General features: G+C 45.4%; 1 protein-coding gene across 1 annotated transcript; it reads right to left on the reverse strand.

Moving 5' to 3' along the window:
• Positions 1-869: 869 nt before the first annotated feature.
• On the reverse strand, positions 870-14,278 carry PXMP4 (peroxisomal membrane protein 4). Its single transcript, XM_043884359.1, has 4 exons — positions 14,024-14,278; positions 9,258-9,320; positions 5,955-6,153; positions 870-1,933 (listed from the first exon to the last, which is right to left on the reverse strand). Exons 1-4 carry the CDS (start codon positions 14,134-14,136, stop codon positions 1,670-1,672), a joined length of 639 nt encoding a protein of 212 aa, XP_043740294.1. The 5' UTR covers positions 14,137-14,278; the 3' UTR covers positions 870-1,669.
• Between the last annotated feature and the right edge of the window lie 977 nt (positions 14,279-15,255).

The raw sequence follows: 15,255 nt of genomic DNA on the forward strand, positions 1-15,255 counted from the left end.
AAGAGATTGAAGTATGCCTACTCCAATTGATGGCCCACGAACCAAATCTCCTGGAGCTGTGTTTGATTTGTTCAGCTTGGTGGTTTAAAAAAAAATTTGTCTGGCACACACACAAGTCTCCAGTTCACCAGGTCCCCATCCCTCCCGACTGCATAGCACCCAGAACATCATCATTTATGCCACTTCCCAGGCCCCTATAGGCATTTGAGTGTGCACCCCAATAACTAGCTAATTTTGCATAGCATAGTTTAGGTTCCTAAATTTAAGGCACTGACAAAAAAAAAAGAACTTTGAAATCGCATAGATCTGGGTTTAAACCCTGGTCTGGCTGTCACACTAGTTGTATTGCCTTTGGCAAGTTTCTTCTCCGATCCTCAGTTTCCACATCTGTGAAATGGAGATCAAAATATGTACCTGCAAGGTCATTGTATGGGTTAAAAAGAATAACGGGCAAAGCACCCAGGAAGGAGGAGTTCACTAAGTGGATGTCAGTAGTAGTTGAAGCAGCTGTCCTAGTTACACAAGTCCAGCGTAGACACCAGCTATTGCTATGATTATCCTCACTTCAGTAGAAACTGAGCCTCTGAGAAGAACCTCCCCCAAGGTTACACAGCGGTCCATCAGGGACTCAAACCCAGGTCCTCCAGCTCTGTATCTGCACTGTCCACTAGAATTTTCTGCGAGGATAGAACGTTCTAATCTGTGCCGCCCAACACAGCAGCCACTAGCCACATGTGGCTGCTGAGCACTTGAAATGTGACTGGTCCAGATTGAAAAATGCTGAAAGTGTAAAATACACACCTGATTCTGATGACTTACTACAAGAAAAAAAGAAAATAAATAAAAATAAATAAATAAATAAAAAGAAAAAATGTAAAATATCTTATTTTTATATTTAGCACACATTAAAATGATAACATTTGAGAAATATTGGGTTCAAAGATATAATTAAGGTTAATCTCCTCTGCCTCTTTCTCTCCCCACATTTTTTTTTTTTTGGGGTGGGGGGCCATACCTCATGGCATGTGGGATCTTAGCTCCCCAGCCAGGTATAGAACCCCTGCCCTTGGCAGCAGAGTCCTAACCACTGGACCACCAGGAATTCCCTCCACTTTTTAAAAACTGTGGCTGCTAAAAAAAGCTCAGTCGCATATGTCTCACACTGTGTTTCTGTTGGACAGTGGAAACGCTGGAGCTTCTACAATAGAACACCCAAGGCAAGGAACGGAGTATTGTCTAAAAATGCATTTTTGCAACCCACTGCCCCCCAGCCAGAAGCCTCTGCTATAGAAGAATGGTCAGAGAACATACCCACCAGAAAGAGACTTCGGTGCCCTCCTCTGGGCTGGATGATCCCTGAGGCCCAGGGTGGGGTGTGACCTTCCCTGGTCTCTCAAGAGTCAGCAGCTGTCCCTGTGCCCAAGGCTCCTCAGCCTGATTCGGTGGCTCGTTCCACTATTCAAGAGTACCTAACGAGAACTGATAATCAGTGCTTCCATTTCGCCAAATGGAACCCTGGGCTAATAAAAGTTAGAGTCTGAGACTCCAGAACTAGAAGGTGTAGGATCCTCCGGGATGGTTAGCAGATGGAGCCAATCTCAAACCGCGGCTGGACACCTCCGTCACCCGACTGGGGTGCAGGAGCCTTCCTGAGCACCTGGGGGCGCTGTTACTTGGAGGGTTGGCTCTTGTTGTAGATAAGGAAGTCCGAGAGGTCATGCCACACGTTGCTGTCCTCGTACAGGTAGGTCATGGACGACTGCAGTGAGGGCTGCAGGGTGGGCCGGTGGTACTCGAAGAGCCACAGCACCAGCCCCCACACCAGCGCCGTGAACCACGGAAACGGGTCCGTCCTGGGTTCGGGGATGAAGCCCTTCTCCACACCCAGGCGGCACAGGGCAAATAGGGCGCGGGACAGCAGGTACATGCTGATCTGAGGGAGGGAAGGACGGGGTTACAAGTGGGCCCAGCCACTGGGAACCTTCTACCTACCCCAGCCCACCCAATCTCATCCCTCCCCCATTTCCCCCATTCCCCTCCCCCACCCCGCCCCACCCTGGAGCATTGCCCGTGTACTGGATCAGGGTTTTGCAAAGTGTGGGCAAGGTGATTGGAAGTGGTTTGCAGCAGGCATTTGAATGTTACTGTTTATGTCTTTTTTTGTTAGCAGCATTGCATGGCAAATGGGATCTCAGTTCTTCAACCAGGGATTCAACCCACATCCCCTGCAATGAAAGCACCCAGTTTAAACCTCAGGACCGCCAGGGAAGTCCCACTACTTATGTCTTTTAATTTATTATTCTTTTTATTAAAAATTTTGAAAATGAATATATTTACATGGCTCAAAACTAAAAGGTAGCTTGACGACAAAAACACAGTCCACAAGTGAAAAAAAAAATTAATAAACTGGATTTCATCAAAATGCAAAATTCTTCAGTTGTGAAAGTCCATGTGAAGAGGTTGAAAAGAAAAGCTACAGACTGAGAGAAAATATTTACAAACACATATCTGACAAAGACTCCTGTCTCGAAAATATTTTTAGAAACTCTCAAAACACAACAGTGAAAAAAATAGGCAATCCAGTTAGAAAACAGGCAAAAGACAGATATTTCACTGAAGAGGTTACACAGAAAGAAAACAGACACGTGTAAAAAGGTTTAGCTTCATTAGCCATTAGGGAAATGCAAATTAAAACCACAATGAGAGGGACGTCCCTGGCAGCCAGTGGTTAAGACTCTAACCATCCAATGCAGAAGGCCCAGGTTCCATCCCTGGTTGGCAAACTAGATCCTGCATGGCACAGCTAAGACCTGGTACAGTCAAGTAAATAAATAACTTTTTAAAAACCATAATAAGCACTATACACCTATCAAAATGTCAAAAATCTGAAATGTAACAAACCACATGCCAGCTTCGAGGTGAAGAAACTGGATCACACGTATATTCCTGATAAGAATGTAAAATAGGACAATCACTCTGGAAAACACTTTGTCAGTCTCCTCTAAAACTAAGTATATATGTACCGTGTGTATGTGCTCAGACCCTGAGTTGTGTCTGACCCTTTACAACCCTTTGGACTGTAGCCTGCCAGGCTCCTCTGTCCATGAGATTTTCCAGGCAAGAATACTGGCGTGGGTAGCCATTTCCTCCTCCAGGGGATCTTCCCAACCCAGGGATCAAACCCTTATCTCCTGCATTGCAGGCAGATTCTTTATCACTGAGACATCTGGAAAAACCTTTTGTACCATATGACCCAAGAATTGCACTCCAGGTATTTATCACAGAAGTGAAAACTATGTTCACCAAATACATGTACAAGAATGTTCTGAGCAGTTGCATGACTAATAGCCCAAAGCTAGAAATAACCCAGATGTCCTTCAATAGGTACATACATACCATGGAACACTACTCAGCAGTAAAAGGGAATGAATAGTTGATACAATAACTTGGAAGAATTGCCAGGAAATTATGCCGAGTGAAAAAAGCCAACCCTCAAAGATTACATACTATAACGACTCCATTTATATAATATTTTTAAAAATTGAAGTATAGTTGATTTATAATGTTGTGTTTCAGGTGTAGAGCAAAGTGATTAAGCTATACATACACATATATGTATGTATATTCTTTTTCAGATTCTTTTCCATTAAAGGTTATTATAAAATATTGAATATACTTCCCTGTACTAATTGTTGTTTATCTATTTTACATATAGCAGTATGTGTTAATTCCAAACTCCTAATTTATGACCCCCCACTTTGGTAACCATAAGTTACCAAAGTTTACGTCTGTGAGTCTATTTTTGTTTCCTAAATAAGTTCATTTGTATCATCTTTTTTAGATTCTACATGTGATACATTTGCCTTTTTCTGTCTGATTTCACTAAGTATGATCATCTCTAGGTTCATCCACGTTGCTGCAAATGGCATTATTTCATTCTTTTTTATGGTTGAATAATATTCCTCTGTGTGTGTGTGTGTGTGTGTGTGTGTGTATGTATACACCACATCATTTACAAGCTTCCATGCTTGTAAATAGTGCTGCTATGAACACTGGGGTATATGTATCTTTTTGAATTAAGAGTTTTCATCTTTTCCATAGATATGCCCAGGACTGGGATTACTGGATCATATGATGACTCTAGTTTTATTTTTTTAAGGAATCTCGATACTATTCTCCACAGTGACTGCACCAATTTACATTCCCACCAACAGTACATGAGTGTTCCGTTTTCTCCACACCCTCTCCAGCATTTATTGTTTGTAGACTTTTTGATGATGGCCATTCTGACTAGTGTGAGGTGATATTTCACTATAGTTTTGATTTGCATTTCTCTAACAATTAGTGAAATCGACCATCTTTTCATGTTCCTTTTCCTCTGCCTGTTGGCCATCTGTATGTCCATCATGTAACATTTTTGAATGGAGGTCAGAGCAGCTGTTGCCAGCGGTCAGGTGAGGGAAAGGAGGGAAGGGGGAAGGAAATGGGTATATCCAGGATTCCTAGAATTTGAAATTTCATAGGCAAGTGAAATTTCTATCAAAAAAAAAACTGGGGAAACTTTCCCAAAATACAAAATGCTCATATCCATAGACTTTACAATTCCATATCTAAGAACTTACAGATAGACTGACACAAGTGTAGGAAGATGTCTGAACAAAGATGTAGACTACAGTGTATGTGTGAGGTCAAACGCTAAAGAACCGCTAAATGTCCATCCACTGGAGACTGTGAAATCAAGGCTGGTCCATCCCATCAGCAGAGAGCTCTGCTCATGTTATAAAGGATGAGGGACTGACAAGAGAGGCCTCCAAGACACACTGTTACATGAAAAAAAAGTACTATGATCTTGTTGGTGGAAAACTCCTGCTATGAACACTGATACAAGTACAGACAAGTTCCGAAAGGCTAAACAAGACACAGTTAAAATGACCGTCTATATACATGTATAACTGATTCACTTTGCTGCTTAGCAGAAACTAATACAACATTGTAAATCAACTATACTCCAATTATGTTTATGTGTGTGTGTGCTCAATCATGTCCAACTCTTTTCAACGCTATGGACTGTAGCCCTCCAGGCTCCTCTGTCCATGGGATTTCCAGGCAAGAATACTGGAGTGGGTTGCCATGCTATCCTCCTCCAGGGGATCTTCCTGACCCAGGGATCAAACCTACATCTCCTGCATCTTCTTGAATTGGCAGGCAGATTCTTTACCACTGAGCCACCTGGGAAGCCCAATACTCCAAGAAAAATTATTAAAAAAAAAAAAAAGTGTTTCTGGACAGTGGCTGAACAGTTAGAGGGGGAGAGAGACTTTCTTTTAAATTTATTTTCTAATTTCATCATGATGTATCCTAAGCATCCAGGAGTGTGCCAGGCACATAATGGGTGCTTAGTTTGCATTACTTAAAATGTGAAAAATAAAACAATTATTTTTATAATTTAAGAATATTAAAAAAAAGAATATTTAAGAAATTTGAGGGAGGCAAATTAGAAAGACTGCCAACTTTTCATATAGCCCAAGAAGGATGCTAAAATAGCAGCAGCAGCAACAGTTAGCATTTTGTTTTATCATGATCTCATTAAAAAATGGAATTTTAACCAAGAAAAAAGGCAAAATGCAGAGTAAGAGAAAATTCTTCAAATGTAGTAAGTTTCGTTTTATGAAAATCTTGCTCTTTTTTTTTTCTCACTTCACTGCAGAGTAGTGTTTGGGGGCGTGTTTTGTTTTTTAAATCTTTGCCCCAGAGAGCTGCATGGAACTCCAACAAGGTACCTGGTTAGCAGAGGGGGAAGCTGAGGGGGAAGTGACCTTCTCAAGGTCACACAGGGATTGGTGAACTACAGACCCTCAGACATGGCAGGGAGCCAAGAGCTTGTCTTCTTTGACTCCCATCCCCAACTCTATACCTGAATCCTGCCCCACCCCCCATTCTGGTAGGACCTTTACCTGGCTGTTGACGTTATTGTTGTTTCCAAACACCAGAAAGCCCCCGATGAAGGCAGACACGAATGAGTGTGCCTGGTAGGTCTTGCCCTGGACGTGGGACTGCAGGGCACAGAGTCCCTTGTAGAGGAACACAAACCTGGCCAGGTTCCAGGAGTGGGTGTACGTGGCCTGCAGGATGGCGCGCAGCTTCTCCCAGAGGCTGCATAGACACAGGGAGCCACCGTGAGTGCAGGCCCAGCCGCTCCAGGGACATGCACCCACCTGGCATGCAAAACCAGCCCAGGCAAGGAGCCCATGGGCCAGCGCTCATTCAACCCCGGGCCTCTGCCCTCCATCCCCTTAGGGCTGCTCCCTCCCTGGATACGGGCTTTGACTTCACACCATCTCTTCCAAGAGGTCTTCCCTGACTACCCCACTATCTTCTTCAAGAGGTCTTCCCTGACTACCCCACGTATAAGAATGCCCATTGTATTCTGTTCCCTTATCCAACTTTTCTTTTCCTTCAGAGCTTGTATCACCACCTGACATTTACATACTTGTTTATTATCTCCCCCTACTCCCACCCCATCCCAGTGGAAGCTACCAGAGAGTGGTGTCTATACCTCACTCATTCATCCTCAGTGCCCAGAGCAAGGCCTGGCACATAGCAGATGCTTAATACATTTGTTTTTGGAGTGAACATGTGAAGAAATGAATGAGTGAATGAGGGAGTACCTACTACGTGCTGGATCTGAGGATATGATTCTGAGAAAAAATAGATCTGCTTGCTGCCCTCACGAGGTTTATGATTTAGTGGGAGAGGGAATTATGAAAGAAATAATCACAAAACAAAGGTCAAACTTTGACCCTGACAAGCAATGATGCCAGGACGTGAAGGATGAGGAGTCCATGAGGTCAAGAGGAGAGAGGAGTTGTACTGGGATCAACACCCGAGCAGAAGTCATGAGGAGGGACAGAGAGCGGGGAGGAAAGGAACAAAGAGAGGTCATTAAGGCCTGAGCAGAAAATGTGTGAGGCAAAGGTTGTGAGCGAGAGGTGGGGCCATGGTAAAATGGGTCTTTAAAAAAAATATATTTATTTATTTTTGGCTGGACTAGGTCGTCCTTGCTGCTCGAGGGCTTTCTCTAGTTGCAGAGAGCCAGAGCGGCTCTCTAGTTGCAGTGGCTTCACTTGCTGGGGAGCACGCGCTCTAGGTGTGTGGGCTCAGTAGTTCCTACACACAGGCTTAGTTGCTCCAAGGCATGTGGAATCTTCCCAGAGCAGAGACTGAACCCATGTCCCCTGCCCTGGCAGGCAGATTCTTAAACACTGGGCCGCCAGGGAAGTTCTAAGCTTTGTCTCTGTCTTGAGAGCAGTGAACCTTTAAGAAAGGCACGTGGTTTGACTTATCTTTTCACAATCGCTAGGGGGCAGTGAGGAGAACCAAGGAGACGAACAGCAAGTGCTCAGACAGCAACCGCAAGTGCCCTCGAGGTCGGAGGAGGGCCTTGAAGTGTGTCAGCTGGGACCTATGAAGTCTGCCAGGTGAGGGGGGACAGCTAGGAGTCAGCGAACTCTCACCCCACGGGAACATGGGCCTACCACTGCCAGTTCTAAGGCAAGCTGCATTTCCCACTTCCCACTGCCTTGAAAATGTTTCTAGAATCTGAACACTTCTCACCTCTATGCCACCATCAAGGTCTGGGCCACCAGTTGCTCAGCTGGATTATTGCCACTGCCTCCTACTTTACACCTAATTCTGCCCTTGACCCCTAGCAGCAAACACTTCACTTTCTCACTATTAAATTTAAGTCAAATAGTGGCATGTCCCTATACAGATTCTTACAACAATTTCCTGTTCCATTTAGATGAAAAGCCACGTGGGTGGGAGGAAGGTTCAAGAGGGAGGGGAGATATATACACACACACATACACACACATATAGTAGATGCTCAATAAATCTAAGTATACATACATACATATATATATATACTTATGGCTAATTAGCATTGTTGTGTGGTAGAAACCCACATAACATGGTAAAGCAATTATCTTCCAATTAAAAATTTAGAAAATTAAACAAAAAGAAGAGGAAAAGCCAAACTCTTCTCTTTGACCTAACACTGAACAGGATAGTCCCCAGCTACCCCCATAATATTCCCCTCTTTGCTCTCTCCCCTGCAATCCTTCTGCTCCAGCCTCCTCAAACTCACCAGCTATGACCACCCCTCAGGGCCTCTGCATGGGCTGTTCCCTTGGTATGAAACACTCTTTCCCTTGTTACCCACGTGGCCATCTCCTTCAAGTCTCTACTTAGAATGTCACTTTCTCAATGAGCCCTTCCCTATTTAGCTCTGCAGCCTGCCCTTCCCCAGCACTCTGGATCCACTTTCCCTGCTCTACATTTTCTTTCCTACAGCCCATACAATATTCTAACATACCACATACTTTTTTAATTTACTATGTTTATTTTCTGCTATGCCTTGCTAGAATGTCAGCTATACGAGGGAAGGGATCATTCTCTGTTTTATTCACTGCTGTATCCCCAGCACCTAAAGACAGTGTCTGGCACATATTAGATGCTCAATAAATATTTACTGAAGGAATGAATGAGTTTACTTAAAAAAACAATAATTTGGAGGGCAAAAACTAAAACAAAAATAAATTTAAAAAAGAAAAATACATAAAGAAAGAAATCTTCACAACCTGGATTTGAACAGCAGGCGGTCCATGTATGATTCTTACAAACTCCAGGTGAAGCTAAATACATTAAAAACTAAAACACAAGGTGATTTCTGAGAAGCACCTTGAAGGAAGTTATGGAAGATCAGAGAAAGGCCCAGAAGTTTGAACAAGGAAAGAAAGTAGATCATGGAGAGTTTTCCTGAGAAAGTGATCCTCAGAGAACTGGTATGGGTTGCTAGGAAGGAATAAAGGTGGGGTAGAAGAGGAAAGGGGATTCCTGGTGTGTATGTATGGTGGGTACTGCATGAGAAATGTAAAGAGGTGGAACCACCTGTTGCACATGAATGAATGGCAGTGAGTCTTGGTGCCAAGGGCTCCCCACAGTGGGCACTGGAGAGAAGGGGGAATGTCCCTGAGGTTAAACTACAGGGGGCCTTGAATGCTACACCTGGAAGCTGGCTTCTCTGAAGAACAGCAAGGAGCCAGAAGCTGGCGAATTTTCAAGATGGGATAATAGAATCAGACTTGTACTCTAGGAGATGGTGGTGCGGACAGGTTGGACCCAACCTGGAGGCTACTGCACCAGGAGTCCTGGCACGATCTTGCCCAGTTTGAGGGGTGTGCAGAGGGGTCAGGTACCTGCCACTCCGGAAAAGAAAGGTCATGACCAGCGCGTGAGGGGCCCGGATTTTGGCTCCATAGCTGTAGAAACAAAAGAAAATGGTTATTAAGGCTCCACCACACCACTGTTTCTTTCTGAGCTCTCTCCTTGACTCCTTGTGCCCCCTCCTCCCCCTCCCTAATCCTAATATCATTTTGGGAGGGAAACTAACGCTGGCTTTCGAGTTCGATCTGGGTTCCAAGTGGGTCATATAAAGTAAACAGTATCTGGTACCAAAGCCTTGCCCTGTTTTGCTCTATGCTGCTGCTGCTAAGTCGCTTCAGTCGAATCCGACTCTGTGCGACCCCATAGATGGCAGCCCACCAGGCTCCCCCGTCCCTGGGATTCTCCAGGCAAGAACACTGGAGTGGGTTGCCACTTTCTTCTCCAATGCATGAAAGTGAAAAGTGAAAGTGAAGTTGCCCAGTCGTGTCCAACTCTCAGCGACCCCATGGACTGCAGCCCACCAGGCTCCTCCATCCATAGGATTTTCCAGGCAAGAGTACTGGAGTGGGGTGCCATTGTCTTCTCCAGTTTTGCTCTTTAAACTTGGGTAAATCACTGAATGTCTCTGAGTCTCCCTTCTCCCTTCAGTGAAAGGTATTGCCTGTTTCAGAGTTGTTTCTGGCAGTTAAGGACCTAGCACAGGTAAAAGTTCCTTATTCAACCAGTACTAATGTTGCTACCTTTCTTTTTCTTCTTTATTGGACTTGCCCTCGCTCCACCAAGTTCTCCAGCTGTCTGGCCCTGACCTTTCCAGGCTACAAGGTCTAACAATCTTTGACAGTCTCCCTCAGACAATGGTCATGAGCCCCATATTGTTGTCATATGAGTATCTGTGAGGCTTGTTTGTTTTTTTCCAAAATATTTATGTATGTATGTATTCATTTTGGCTGCACTGGGTTTTAGTTGCAGCCTGTGGAGTCTAGTTCCCAGACCAGGGGTCAAACCTGGGCCGCCTGCATTGGGAGTATGCAGTCTCAGCCACTGGATTGCTAGGCAGGTCCTTGTGAGGCTTGTTTGAAACAGCAAAAGACTGGGAGCAAACCTGTGTCCATCCACAGGGGGCTACTAGGTAAACATAAAATGGACCCATGGCAACCAGTGGAATACACTGGTTGCTGTATATGAAACAGCTGTCCATGAACCAGGCAGCTCTAGATATGCTGTAGGCTTGGGTAGAGCAAGGTGTGTAAACTTCTAAAAAGCTCTAACTTTTTGTGCCTTTTGTGAATATGGTACCTAATTTTTTTAAAAATCAAATAAAAAGTGTGATGAACTGACAGCAGTGTTACTGTATGTGGTGGCCAGGCTGAATGGCTTATTTTCTCGCTGCCTAGCAGTGGGTGGGCAGGACCCTCATCTGGCCCCCAGCAAGCTCTCTGCCCCGCCTCCTCCAAAGGCATGTCTTCTTACCCTGAATAAAGAGGCCGTTGGCCTCCTCCAGCTGGCCAAGGTGAACGAGACCCTGCCTTATACCTCAGACACAAATGGAACAATGCCCCCAACTGCCTCCATGTGCCTGGCCCCCTTCCCAAACTATTCAGACTCTGGTGGGAGCCAGTTACTGCCACTCACAAGAGCTCTCTGTGTCCTGAAACACGGAATGCTCTGGATTAAAAAGGACTATAAGGACATGACATGGTTAAGACTCTGTGCTTCCACTGCAGGAGGTGAGGGTTCAACCCCTGGTTGGAGAACTAAGCTCACATGTGCCACGTGGTGTGGCAAAAACAAAACAAAATCGTCATGACCAAGGAAACTTCAGAGCAGCTCTGAATACAGACCTTCAGTCCTCTTCCATATAAGAGAGAAATTAAATAAATAAAGGACCATGACAGATGCAGTATGATATCCTGGAAGATCCTTATCTAGACTATCTTGCTATAGAGGACACTTAGGGGACAACTGGGACAATCTGTCTATTGACTAGACAGCAGTCAACATTATAGGATTATGATTCATTTCTTTTTTAATTAAAAAAATTTTATACACCTACATTTTTGTTCTTTTTTTAAAAATTTTTTTAAATTTATTTTTGGCTGTGCTGGGTCTTTGCTGCTGCGTGGGCTTCTCATTGCAGTGGCTTCTCCTGTTGCAGAGCACGGGCTTTTGGGCATGTGGACTCAGTAGTTGCATTTCCTGGCTCTAGAGCACAGGCTCAGTGGTTTGGCTCACAGGCTTAGTTACTCCACAACATGTGGGATGTTCCCGGACCAGGAATCGAACCTGTGTCTGCTGCATTGGCAAGTGGATTCGTTACCAATGAGCTATGAATTTTCCTCTCTGAGCCACAGTCTTCTCATCCAGAAAATGGGTTACAATGGCAATTCCTCCCTTATACACTTATTCATTCAGTTAATATTTAAGAGCCTACTATGTATCAGGTACTAGGAATATACTAAGGAACAAAACAGATAAAAATGTCTGTCCCCATGAAGCTCATTTTCTAGTGAGAGACAGAGTAGAAAAATGGGATTCGTAAGTGAATACTTAAGTGCCAGGTGGTGATAAGGTCTATGCAGGAAAAATCAATAGGGAAGGAGGTTAAAGTTCAGAGATAGCCTCATTGAGGAGGTAACAATCGGAAGCCTGAGGAAGGTGAAGGAGTGAGCCAGGTAGACATTCATGCAACTACAACAATGATCACAGCAGCTAACAGTTATATATATAATCAGGCGCTGTGCTGAGCATTTCACACTTACTGACTCAATTCTCTCGACAGCATGATGAAAGTCAAAGTGTTCGTTGTTCAGTCTGTTCAATTCTGTGACCCCATAGACTGTAGCCCTCCAGGCTCCTCTGTCCATGGTATTATCCAGGCAACAATGAAGTGGTTTGCCATTTCCTTCTCCAGGGGATATTCCCAACCCAGGGATCGCACCTGGGTCTCCTGCATTGCAGGCAGATTCTTTACCTTCTGAGCCACCAGGAAAGCCCTGAGAGGGTAAAAGGCAGGAAGGCCAGGGGTCTCCAAATGGAGGAAACAGACTACAAGTGTCAGACTAAGCGGCAGGAGGAAACAAACAAGTGTTAGATTTTTCCCCCTTCTCTAAACAAATTTAAAAAGAGGTTTCTTTTAAAATTCTGAGTTGCCGTGACCACACCTGGTTCCACCATTACTTAACTTTTCTCAAACCTTGATCTAACCAATGTTTTTCTTATGGAAATATTTGTCTTAAGCTATGTTAATGAACTATGTATTTACCCTAGACTCTGTCTTCCTTGGAGAAGGAAATGGCAACCCACTCCAGTGTTCTTGCCTGGAAAATCCCAGGGACAGAGGAGCCTGGTGGGCTGCCGTCTATGGGGTCACACAGTTGGACACGACTGAAGCGACTTAGCAGCAGCAGCAGCAGTTTCCTAGGTTCAGCAGCAGTCTTCCTAGGTTCTGAGTCTTAGATGGAACCGACTTGACAAATCAGTATGTTTTACTCATGCAAATGTTCTCATAAGCTATGTTAATGATACTGTAATTTACTTAGAAACCTGCTTTTTCTTTTTTTTTTGAAACCTGCCTTTCTTCAAGATCCACGTGAACCATTTTATGGCCCGGGACAACTCACCTTGGGCCAATGTCATCTCAAAATGCATGTTATGGGTGATGGGTCTGGTGCCAGTCTCTGAGTTTTGAGACATTTCCTTTCTCTAATTAGCAGACTGCTAGGAGCTACATAACATCCAACTAAAGACTAGCAGAGGGGCACTCTTTCTGCTGATGTCTATGTCAGAAGCTTTCTCTAATTCTTTCACACTTTAATAAAACTTTATTACACAAAAGCTCTGAGTGATCCAGTCTCGTCACTGGCCGGGGATTGAATTCCTCTCCTTCGGAGGCCAAGAATCCTGGAGTCTTTCATGGCTCAGCAACAATATAAGTACTATTATCAACCCCATTTTATAAAAATTGAGGCTTAGAGAGCCTAAATAAGTTGCACAAGATCATGTAGGTAAGGGGCACCAGTACTCAAATTGAGGTGATCACATCCACACCACCATCCCATGCTGCCACTAAATGCCAACTCCAAGAACATGCAGATTTTTGTTCCCTTTGTTCTTTGATGCTTCCCCAGTTCCTGGCACTGTAGGCTCTCAATAAATCATAGCGTTTATGCATAAAGTTTAAAGGAAACTGAGCTCCCGTCCTGGCGCTAGCCAGAGGAAATGACCTCCTCTTCTGCAGGTCAGATGGCCAAATTGTAATCAGTTTGCTTGGCAAATATTTGCAGCTTCAGTTACACTGGTCATGCCTGCGGCTTATCAAAAGAGGACTTAGCAGTAGAATCTTACAAAAGAATGAGATGCGGGATGAAAAGTCCGGGGCAGCTTAATGGAAGGAGCATAGAGAGGCAGGGCCGCAGGCTTGCTAGAAGGCAGAGTCCAGCTCCCCACTGTGCAGATGGAGCCACGGAAGCCAGATAGGCCCAAGGGCACACAGCAGCAGGAGGGGTAAAATTGGACCCAAATGAAGGGATACAGGGGCTGGCATGGGAAATAGTCAAGGCAATAAGGCCAGGCTGCAAAGCACTGAGTACTTAGAAACAGCGTAGTTAGAGCCCCAGCTCAGAAGGCGCACGGAACCCAAAATGCAGAGCCCACTGCGCCGACAGTGGACACCAAGACCTACAGAGACACTAGAGCTGCTCAAGGGCGCACAGCTCAGCGGCGACGGTCCCAGAACCCGCTTCTCCAACCCCACCAGACCGATCCTTCAGCCCCTGCCCAGCCTGATGACCCCACTCACACGGCCCCGTTCCGGAAGCCCTTCAGCATGGCCAGGGCTGCGTGGTAGCGGCGCTTGCGCAACAGTGCGTTGACCGCAAAGAGCAGAATCCGCAGCTGCGGTGGGGCGGCCATAACGCAGGCGTCGCTGGGGGTGGTGGGCACCGAGCAGGACTCACGCCCGGACGGCCGGGGTGGCTATTGCACAACCCTCAGTAGGGCTTAGAGGTGCCGGACGGTGCCGGACAGTGCACCGCGTCTTTGAGCCCATAGGATGTGTCTGCTGTCACTCAGACGGAGAGGGCCGATCACAGAGCTCACTCAACTCACCAGGGGAATGGGACGCAAGCACTCTCTCGAAGAGCGGTCTGATTGGAAGAGAGGGAAAGCTCGTAGCCAATTACAATGGGCTCCGTCCAATTCGACCGCAAAAAGGTTAGAAACGTATTCCTGGATCTGTCCAATCAGAAAGCAGTTTCGCTGGGACTTAGAAGAGGTGTGTCACCCCTGAGCTTGGAAGTTTTTTGAAAGCGAAGCCGCCCTCCGGAGAATAGGGATGGTGACACAGGGAGGAGCCAGGCCTTAACTCTACACAGGACAGTTCTGACTGGTTAACATGGACCATACCGATCTTCTCAGACCGTAAATGACTTGGCACCTTTACCTTTTTGGTTTCCATATGTTCTTAAAAACCAAACTTTTTCTCATGGTCCGCAGAAGACTGTTTGATCTGGCCCCTGTTTGCCTCTCTCATCTTACATCTCCACTCTCCCTTAGTTCTCTCAGTCACTTCTCTTCAGCGAAACTAGCCTCCTTGCTGTTCCTTGAGCCTGACGCTCCTGCCTGAGTGCCTTTGCCTTTCTTTATCTCCCTGTTTCTTATGCATCGCCCCAAGTTCTTCCCGTAGCTAACTCCTTCTCAACCTTCAGGCTTCAGCTCAAATGCCATCTCCTCAGAGAGGTCTTCCTAGGTATCTCAGAACATTGAGGGGTGACATTTATGTATGATGTCACTGTGTGGAGATGTCATTGGATAGCGGTTACACACGGAGTGGTACCTGTGACTTGCGAGGGTGTCCCCTGGTACATGGGCCATCTGGTATTTATCTGTGACATTATTGCCTAGGTCAGCGTCAGAGGATGATGTCAGAGGTCAGTGAGAAAGAACTATGTTGGCCCTATTTTACCATTGGGGTTTCTCCTGTGGCTCAACAGTAAAAAGTCCCCCTGTAAAAGAGACACAGGTGATGCAGGT

Source organism: Cervus elaphus, chromosome 23 (assembly GCF_910594005.1).
Source record: "Cervus elaphus chromosome 23, mCerEla1.1, whole genome shotgun sequence".
In the NCBI taxonomy this organism is placed as follows: domain Eukaryota; kingdom Metazoa; phylum Chordata; class Mammalia; order Artiodactyla; family Cervidae; genus Cervus; species Cervus elaphus.